This window comes from Balaenoptera ricei, chromosome 20 (genome assembly GCF_028023285.1).
Source record: "Balaenoptera ricei isolate mBalRic1 chromosome 20, mBalRic1.hap2, whole genome shotgun sequence".
NCBI lineage: Eukaryota > Metazoa > Chordata > Mammalia > Artiodactyla > Balaenopteridae > Balaenoptera > Balaenoptera ricei.
Genome location: NC_082658.1, coordinates 22118136 through 22127507, shown reverse-complemented (window position 1 = coordinate 22127507; position 9372 = coordinate 22118136). Strand labels below are relative to the sequence as shown.

Sequence of the window (9372 nt, the reverse complement as noted above, 5' to 3'; positions counted from 1 at the left end):
TGTGCCCCCAACCTGCAGGGGAGCGGGCGTGCCCTTACTTCCCAGCAGCCCCTCCCCTCCAACTCCCACCCCGCACCTGCCTCTTCAGAGCCATCAGGCCCTGGATGTCATGAGTCCTGTGTCTCCTGCCCCACGGCTCCACCTTCTCTGCTACACTTTTCTGCTTTGCCCGGGCCCTGGCTAAGCTCCGCCTGCTGCGCTGCTCCTGAGAGGGGCTGTCGTGCTCTCCAGGGCAGGGTCTGGGAGGAGGGGTGGTCAGGTCCGAGTAGCCCTTTGCTCTTCGTCCCAGGCTTGGAGACATGGGTGACGGGCTGGGGGGCTGGGCAGGTGGGCTGCGTGCTGTCTCTATCTCCCTGCTCCTTGCTCCTCAGATGGCCGCCGCTCGCCGCTGCCTCTTCCTGCTGCTCCTGTCCACGGGCGTGGCTCTGTTGCTGCAGCCACCACTGGGTGCCCGGGGGGCCCCGCTGGAGCCAGTATACCCGGGGGACAATGCCACGCCGGAGCAGATGGCCCAGTACGCAGCTGAGCTCCGCAGATACATCAACATGTTGACCAGGCCCAGGTGTGTGCGAGAGAGGGAGAGAGACCCCAGCCCTAGACCCTTTCATGCTCTTGGGAAAGCAGAGCATCTCTACTGATCTGGCCTGGGCCCATGTGCCCCGGGCGGGATGGTGCCCAGGGGTAGGCATGAGGCAGGTGAGCTGGCACCTCGGCACAGCCCTGGCCCCAGCTACCCCTCCCTTCCCAGGTATGGGAAAAGAGACCAAGAAGGCTCGCTGGACTTCTCGGAGTGTGGATCCCCCAACGCAGCTGCCCCCAGGTGGGCTTGGTTCCCTGCCCTGTGTGTCCAGATGCCTGGGGCGGAAACGGGGGTGTGTGTCGGGGAGGGGAGAACAGGGGCCTAGGGCTGGCCTGAGGGCTCCCAAGAGCAGGAGGACTACCCACTCATGCTGCCATGTTCTGCCCTCTCCTTACAGGCAGCTCAGCCCAATGGATTCATAAAGCCACCTCCTGCACCTCTGACTCCAGGGCAGTGCCGGCCCAGCTCTCCCTTCCGCACCCTTGGCTCTGGCCGCAGCTTGCTCCCTGCTCCCACGCAGGCTAAATAAAGCACATCAAAGTCATAGCCTCATTCTCTCTGTGTCTCTGTGGACCCCAGGTCGGGGCAGGAGCAGGCCCAATGCACAGGAAGAAAGGGGGAGGCCAGGGGGAGGAGAAGGGAAACAAGGGTGTTAGGAATGATCCAGAACGTCTGTAGGGTCATCAGAGCCATCCAGCTCATCCTCTCCACTTCACAGAGGGGCAAATTGTGGCCCAAGAGGAGGCAGGGACTCCCCCAGGTTCATTCAGCAAGTCAGTGAAGCTTGAATCGTCCCATTTCAGCATCTCTAGACCCTCCTGATCATTGGCTTGATGGCAGCCCTGCCCGCAAATGCACCCCCATCAATGCTTTCCTATAGCCTAGGCAGTAGGTGAAGCGCTCATTTATACTAAAGTGTCCTTGGCATGGGGGCGGGCGCGACAGCCCAGCCCAGAGGAATGACTGGGGTTAAGACAGTCACCGGTTACACCTGTGGCATCGGAGCTGCCCTCCTCTGGGCAGTCAGAGGTGTGTCACTGTGCGTGTTCAGTTGAAGGGTGGCTCCTCACGGCACGGTGCCCAGCAGGTTGTTGGGAAAAGGAGCCTCTGTGTGCCAGGGGCATTTAACCCTCTCTGTGAGGGGGGAGAAACTGTTATCCTCACTCTACAGAGGACGAAACCGAGGCTCAGAGAGGTCCAGCAGCTTGTCCAAGGCCCGGCAGCAGATGGCAATCTAATACAGGGATACAGCATTGGCTTTAGAGTCAAATGAACCTGGGTTAGAATCCAGGATGTGTCATGTTCCCTCTGTGTGATTCTGGGCCAGGACATAACCTCTCTGAGCCTCAGGTCCCTCATCTGTAAAATGGGAAAAGTGATGGGGTTGTAGTGAGCAGGACGTGAAATAATGCATGTGAAACATGTAGCACGGCCCTTAACCCAGAAAAGTGCTAGTGGACGGGAGCTTCTGCAGGGCAGACTTACAGCCAACCAGCTGCTTCCATGAAGCACGGTGGACAGACGAGCAGAGGCATGACTAGTCTTCAAATATATGCAGCTCCAGCTTGCGGAATAGGGTTACGGTTAACGCCGTGCGGCTCCAGGAGGGGCTCCGGAAGGCAGGCTTTCCTTGACTGTAAGTTTCATCTTCGAAGAACCAGAAAACTGGAAAGGACTTGCCCTGAGAGGTAGTGAACTCCTGGACATAAGAGCTATTCAAGCAGTCGCAGGAGGGGAGGCCGCAGGAGGAACTCGGCCTTCCAGGGAGGAGGCTGCATTGGCTGGGCGCTCCGGCCACCGCCAGGAGTCCGATCTGTGGATTGCACACTCCAGCTCTGGGAGGGTGAGGACCCGGATCCTGCCCGGGGAGGCCTGCCCTGACGAGGGGTCCCAGTGGCCCTTGCCAGCCCTCGCCCTTCTCAGGCATCCAGAATAGGTGGGGATGGGCTGGTGTGTCTGTGACTGGGAGGGAGTGACCTTGTCTCTCTCCTCTTTTCCTGGCCTGGGAGCACCTGTGGATAGGGGACAGTCATGGCAGGGGTGTGGGGAGAAGTGAGAGAATTCAAACCTTCTTGGTTCCTGGAATGGCTCCTCCTGCCTCCCCTACATGTCCTGCCTGACGAGATGGGGCTTGTGGGTTCGGTGGATGAGGGGGTCCACTTTTCTGGGCTCAGCACCTCACACTGACCCCATGGCAACGACACCACAATTGTGGTTCCCCTCAAGTCTTGGCTGTGTCTGGTGTATGCAAACGACTTGAAAGTGGAACTAGGCCCTAAAAGGCAAAGGGCTGGAGAGGATGCCGCCACTGGGCAAGCACATGGCTCAGGCTGATTCTGACATCCAAGGGGGTGTCCAGGAGGAGGGCTGGTTTCAGCAGGAGAATAGAGCTTGAGTTTGGATGATGGAGCCTTAAGTCCCAGAATTTTCCCTGGCAGCTAAGGGGATGGGCTCTAGGTTGGGAGAGGTGTAGTTACTTCCCAGGAGCAGGAATCGGGACTCTGCTCAGGACATACCTGAGTGTGACAGTTGGATCAGGACGGGGCCCCTGCCCCCAGGGGAAACAGCTTCTCGGGGACAGGCCTGGCGGGGCGCCTGCCCTCTCCCTGCGCTGCTCACAGCCAGAGGGGCTGAGAGGGTCCCCGGGGGTGGGGCAAAGGCAGGACCTTAACGCTCTGCACACTGGGGGGCTGCTTGTTCCTGTGCCAACCCTGACCTCCCAGGCTGGCATCAAAGCTGCCCTACTTGGGGCAGAAACTTGTGTGGGGGGGTCTGGCTGAAGCTCCTCCTCCGAGGTTGCTGGGACCCACTTCTCTCACCTCTGCTCTCCCTCTTGTTTAGGGCCCCCCCGCCCCTCCCCCGTAGTGGTGTAAGTGCCTGAGGTGGGGGAAGGTGGATGGGTCGCAGGGAGGAAGCAGGGAAGACCCCACAGCGGACGTCTTTTTCCTCCTACTGTAGCAGCTCCAGGAACCCCTCTCCCGCCTCCACGGGCAGGTCCCTTCTTGCCCAGGGCCCACAGAAGTCAAGGAAGCAACAGAGATTCCGTTTCTCTTTATTGTTCTCACCGGGGCCGGGCTGGGCAGGAGTTGGGCCCCTCTCAGAATATAAAGAGGGTCGGTGGGCAGGGAGACTTGAGCTGGGCTTCTGGAAGTCAAAGCCCAGCCTGGAGAAGGAAGTCCCCGGGGCCCTGGATTCCCCCCAGCCCTCAGGGCTTCCTTTCGCTCCCGCCCAACCTGCCCCCAGTTCCGAGGCCCCTGACTGGTGCCAGCTGAGCCCAGGCTCTCCTACCTGGGGCCCCGGGAGGAGGCTGCTGGTCGGGGTTTCGCGGCGTCCCGGGGTGGCGGGTTCGTGGTGTTCTGTCGGGGGAGTTTCGTGGCGTTCGCTGATAGGGGTTTCGTAGCGTTTGCTGGTGGAGTATTCTTGGGGTTGTTCGCGTCATTAGAGTTCTTGGCGTTCTTGGACTTCATGCTGGGGAACACGTCTTTGCAGAGGTCAGGCGGCTGCTCTGCGAGCCCGGTTCCGGGCTGCGATGCGCAGGGAGTCGGGTGGGGTAGGGTTGGGTAGCGGGGGCAGGTGGTGTCTGTTTCCTCCCCTCCCCCTCCCTTCCTCCCTGCCCACCTGCTGTTGCAGAGCTTCTCTATGTACTTGCTGAACTGGCCGAAGTTGGGCAGCCAACGGGCAGCCGTGGGCCTGAGACGCTGCGGCACTTGCACCTCCTCCCCCACGGCCCCGTCAGGCCTCAGCAGCGGCAGCAACCGCAGACACAGCAGGCCGAATGCGCACGCGCAGCGCAGAGCCGACGTCTGGAGAGGGCGGGGCAGAAGCGGGCGGTCACGTGACGCCCAGACCTCCGACGCGTGGCGGGGTGGGCAAGCTGGGGCGCCCGGGCGCTCAGACCCAGGGACCCTCAGACTCTGGGACATAGACAGGTACACTACTGCCGTAAGGGACTTCCAGGTGCCCAGGCCGAATGGTGCACACCTGGCCGTGCACAGGGATGAGAACAAAGCACCAGGTAAACGGGGCTCCTGGCGATGGACTGGGGGTCACACCCTGAGATGAACACACCAGGACGCCATAGAGCCATTGGTCAGCTCCCTGATCTCACTGACTTCCGTGACTCCTTCCTCACCCCACTCTGGCCTCTTCCGCCTCTTTGCTGTTCCTCAACAGTGCCAGACGTGCCGTTCACTCTGCCTGGAAGCCTTCTTCCTGATATCCGTGTGACCAACTTCCTCGCCTCGCCGTCAGGAGTCAGCTCAAAATTCGCCTTCTAAATGGACCCTACTCTGACGCCCCTATTTAACGCTGCAACTCATCCCTTCATCTTGTTCTACTCCCCCCGCCCCCTCACCGCACCTTCTAACTTACTATATTCTATGCTTATTTTTTCTTGTCTTCATCCCCAGCAGTAACCCCTCCACCGCTCCACCAATGTAAGCACCATGACAGCTGGCCTCTTTGCCTGTTTTGTTCACTGATGTATCACAAGTACCTAGAACAGTGCCTGACATTGAGTAGGTGCTCAATACTACGTGTTAAATGAAAGACTAACACAGTTGCATACAGGAATGCTAGCCCAAGGATCCCCACACACACCCAGCCGTGCACAGAGAATTTCGTGCTGGCAACACACAGGCACACCCAGTGATTCACATACTTTGATGCCCATACACATGCTACATACCACCGGAGCCCCTGAGACCCTCAACCCTCTCTTGACCAGGAACGCCTCTCCTGCCCACCACCCAAAGCAGGGACAGGAAACCCTGGCAGCTGTCCTGGCCATCAGACTGGCAGAGGGGGCTGCCCTGGCCTCATTCATGACCTTAATGGCCTGAGGAGGGGCGCTTGGTGCCAGCCTCTGTCCCAAGCTCCTGGAGAGCACAGCTGACAGGGACCACCAGACATTACCATGGTGCTGGGCAGGTGCAGAGCGGCACGGCAAAAGGGTCTCTGGTCAGGACCTCCCAGACCCTTTATATTCCTCGGCGTCCATGCCCCCTTTCCCTCTAAGTCTCCATCTCCTCCTTCTCCTTCCCCTGTGTCATAACCTGGGAGTTGGGAACAGGGAGAGGGTGGGGGTTGAAGCACATGGGCTGCCAGCTGTCCTGACCAGGGCACAGTCCCTGCAGAGGCCCAGAGGCGTGGGTGGCAGAGGCAGAGGCACTGAGGAGTAGGGTAACTTTTTGCTCCAAGCCTACAGATCCTAGGGAGGAACTGTCTCTGGGGTTGAGAGGGGGCTGTGCTTTTCCCAGAGGCTATTTTCAGGGTTGGGAGGGGAGCTATGTTGAGAGACCAGGCGTTCCTTCCCATCCAGCTGGCTCCAGGGTGCCTCCTTTCCCTGCAGGGCTGCTGTGAGGCCTCAGAGCCCCTGCTCCTGGCTTCTAGGCCTCTGGCGTGGGGAGGGTGGGGGGATGAAGGTGAGGTTTCTTCCTTCAGGACCGCAGACCTCACTGCTCATCCTGGGTATTTTCCCAGCCTGCCCTGCCACTCTGGAGCCCCTGATCGATGACCCGCAGAGCCCTCTGAAGGGTGGTGGGTCTTGGCTGCCTGCTTGAGGGATGAACTCAGGCCTTGGGCTGCCTCAGGTCACAGAGTTTTGGCTGTGTGGCCTGTCAGGGCCCCTGTAACTGCTCAACATTACTGCTTTTCTGGGGTAAGGTTGTGAAATGTAGGCTGATGCTTTTTCATGCCCATCCCACTCCCAGAAGGGGCACAGTAGGAAGAGCAGGGGCTTCTGGGTAGGAATCCTGACTTCACTACTTCCTGGCTGTGTGACCTTGATTAAGGGACATTATCTCCCCTGAGTCTCCGCAGCCTTGTCTGTGCAATGGAGCTGGTTACACCTAGAGCACAGAGCTGTTGTGAGGATTGAGTCGGATGATGTAGCTGAAGCCCTTGGACAGCTCCCGGCACAAATAAGTGATTGGCATGTGTGAGCCCCTCTACTCCCAGATGCGCTCTTTCCCCCCACCCCCATTCACACTTCTCCTTCAGGGGAAGGGATGAGAAACTCAATGTCAATGTCACAGAAGTTTATGGGATGGCTCAGTAGCCAAGTGAGACCAGGACTACATTTCCATGGAGCCAAGAATCTCCAGAAAAAGCAATGAGATTCCTATGATAAAATTCCATAGTACAAGGCAGGAGGAGAGATGTAGGGGCCAGTGTACCTCAAATCCCAACAAATAGGCTATTATTTATCCTACTTAGGCACAAGCCCAGCGCTGATGCCCCCATCCCCGAAAGAGCTCGAATATGTGTCCCTTGCAGCTTTGGCTGTGAGAACCCAGGCTGCCCTTACAAACCCCTGGGCTCCTCCTCCGGCGCCAAGGGCCCTCAGTCCCTCACTCTTCCGGGCTCAGTTCATTCCAGGAACCATCAGGTTCTGAGGGATGGTGCTCGGCTCCCCTCCTTCCTGGCCCAGAATAAGGGAAAATGCTCAATAGGGTGAGCAGGTTGCAGGAGGAGGCATAAAGGACTCAATATTATTATCAATAACAGTAGTTCGATGAATATAGAGTTATATATTGATAACTGATAATCATTGCAGTTGCTCAGTGCTGGGTAGCAGGAGGAGCATTCTGTTGCAGCATCTGTAATATTGATGACCCACGCAGGCACTGTGAACTCCTTTTCATTTGAGGAAACAGGCTCAGAGAAGTTCTGAGACCTACCCTATTGGATCTGGAGAAGCAGGCCCATTTTCTTGGAAAGCTACCCCCAGCCAGTTACGCGCCTCTCTGTCCTTCAGGCCTTGGGCCATCTGCAGTCCTGAGTCCCCCTCCATCACCTCCCAGCCCCTTGGTCTATCAGCTGCTCCTAACTCAAGCAAGACTGCTGGCCAAGCTCTGCACCCCTCCCCCCTCCCAGTCTCCTTCCATCTGCTTGGCTCTGTTTCTCCCAGGGGCCTTTTCGAGTGAACTCTTCTCTGTTGCTCCAGTCAAGACACAGGCATCAGCATCAGACTGACCTGGGCTCCAAGCTTACCATTGCTGCCTGCTGGCTGTGCATCCCTGGATAAGTCACTTTACTTCTCTGAGCACGGTGTCCTCAGCTATGGCGGGTACATTACAGCCAGGTCACAGGGTTATTGGGAGGCAAAACTGAGAGAAGGCTCCTTAGGCTTTCAGCCCCAAATCTGCCTTGAATTCTGTGAGTTGCCCCTGGACCCTTCAGAGAAATTCCCTCTTTTGCTTAAGCTGTCTTGAGTTGGACTTTTACTTGCTACCAAACCAAAGCGAACCGAAAAACCTTTGATTAATAAGCCTCCCATTACTTCCTGGATAAAGCCCAATCTTCTTAGCATGACATCTAAAGTCCTTCACAATTTGACCTCAGCCTACTTAAAAAAAATAACTTTAAAAACAACTTTATAGAAAAATTTAAACACAAAAATCCACCCATTTTAAGTGTACAATTGGATGCGTTTTGACAAATATGTAATCAACCCCACAGTCGAGATACAGAACATTTTCATCACCCCAGCAAGTTCCCTCCTGCTCCTTTCCAGCTCATCTGGCCAGAACCAGGCATCCCCTCAGGCTGAGAATGTGGCCCAGGATGGAAGGTTCTGGAGGAAACAGTTGTCTGTCGTGACTTAGGAGAAAATATAGCTATCGTGTTAAGAAATTAAGTAGGTTATATATTGAGCCCTCATTAGTAGAGTAAATATTAAAATGACAAGAATGCAAATAATATCATCTTAAATTGAAGCTGGGAAAAGAAATGCTGGTCTGGAAATTACTGGTATTTTGTCTTACAGGAAAAATGACAGTCAGCTTACTAATTCTCACTCTGGTCTGGCCCAGGGGAGGCCTCCCTCAATAAGAGTGCATAGAACAGATGGTGCAGCCCCTGTGGGAAACAGTCTGGCCGTTCCTCAAAATGCTAAACATAGAATTACCATATGAACCAGCAATTCCATTCCTAGGTGTGGGCTCAAAAGAAATGAAAAACTATGTCCACACATAGCAGTATTATCCATTATAACCAAAGAGTGGAAACAACCCAAGTATGTATCAACTGCTGGATGGATAAACAAAATATGGTACAGCCATGAAATGGAATGTTATTCAGCTATAACGGAATGTATGTAGTAAAGAACTTAACCTTGCAAAGTCGATTGCTGGTTGTCTAGGGCAGAGCGGGGTGGGGGGGGATGGGAGGTGACTGCTAAAGGGCATGAAGTTTCTTTTGGGGGGGGTGATAAAAATACTCTAAAATTGATCGTGGTTGGCAATTGCACAGCTCTGTGAATGTACCAGAAACTACTGAATTGTACAGAGTAAATGGGTGAATTTTATGGTATATGAATTATATCTCAATAAAACTTTTACCCCCCAAAAAAGAGTGTGAGTGGAATTGAAGCTCCTAGAAAGGGGACTTTGCTGTGTTCACTGGTGTGTCCCAGTGCCCGCAACCCCTCCAGGAGGACAGGTGCTTAATAAATATTGTGCAATAAATACGCCAAGTGACCCCTGTAACTGAAGCAGGGCCCTGAGGACTCCCAGTCTGGAATTTTCCAGACCACTCCCCTTTGCAAAAACAAGAGCTGTTCTTAGAGCATCTGTACCTCCACTCTGCTTTGGAACCCCGCCAAAAGGCTTAGCCAGATTGCGTTGAGGCCTGTGGCCTAAGAGTGAGGGCAAGACAAGGAGAGTGGGAGGGACATCAAGAAGATTGACCTACTGTGTCCCAGGCATGGGATCAGCCCCTCCAGCCTCCCGTGGGTTAACCCAAATACCCACATCATCAAAGAGATTCCTTGGGGCGAAAGATTTGAGTCT

General features: G+C 55.7%; 1 protein-coding gene across 1 annotated transcript; it reads left to right on the top strand.

Moving 5' to 3' along the window:
• The first annotated feature begins 371 nt into the window (after positions 1-371).
• On the top strand, positions 372-1002 carry PPY (pancreatic polypeptide). Its single transcript, XM_059908220.1, has 3 exons — positions 372-562; positions 749-820; positions 978-1002. The coding sequence occupies exons 1-3, from the start codon at positions 372-374 to the stop codon at positions 1000-1002; spliced, it is 288 nt and encodes a 95-aa protein (XP_059764203.1).
• Positions 1003-9372: the final 8370 nt, after the last annotated feature.

Coding starts and splice junctions, on each gene's coding strand:
- PPY (XM_059908220.1), top strand. CDS start 372: ATGGCCGCCGCTCGCCGCTGCCTCTTCCTGCTGCTCCTGTCCACGGGC. Junction 563..748: donor AACATGTTGACCAGGCCCAG/GTGTGTGCGAGA, acceptor CTCCCTTCCCAG/GTATGGGAAAAGAGACCAAG. Junction 821..977: donor CCCAACGCAGCTGCCCCCAG/GTGGGCTTGGTT, acceptor CTCTCCTTACAG/GCAGCTCAGCCCAATGGATT.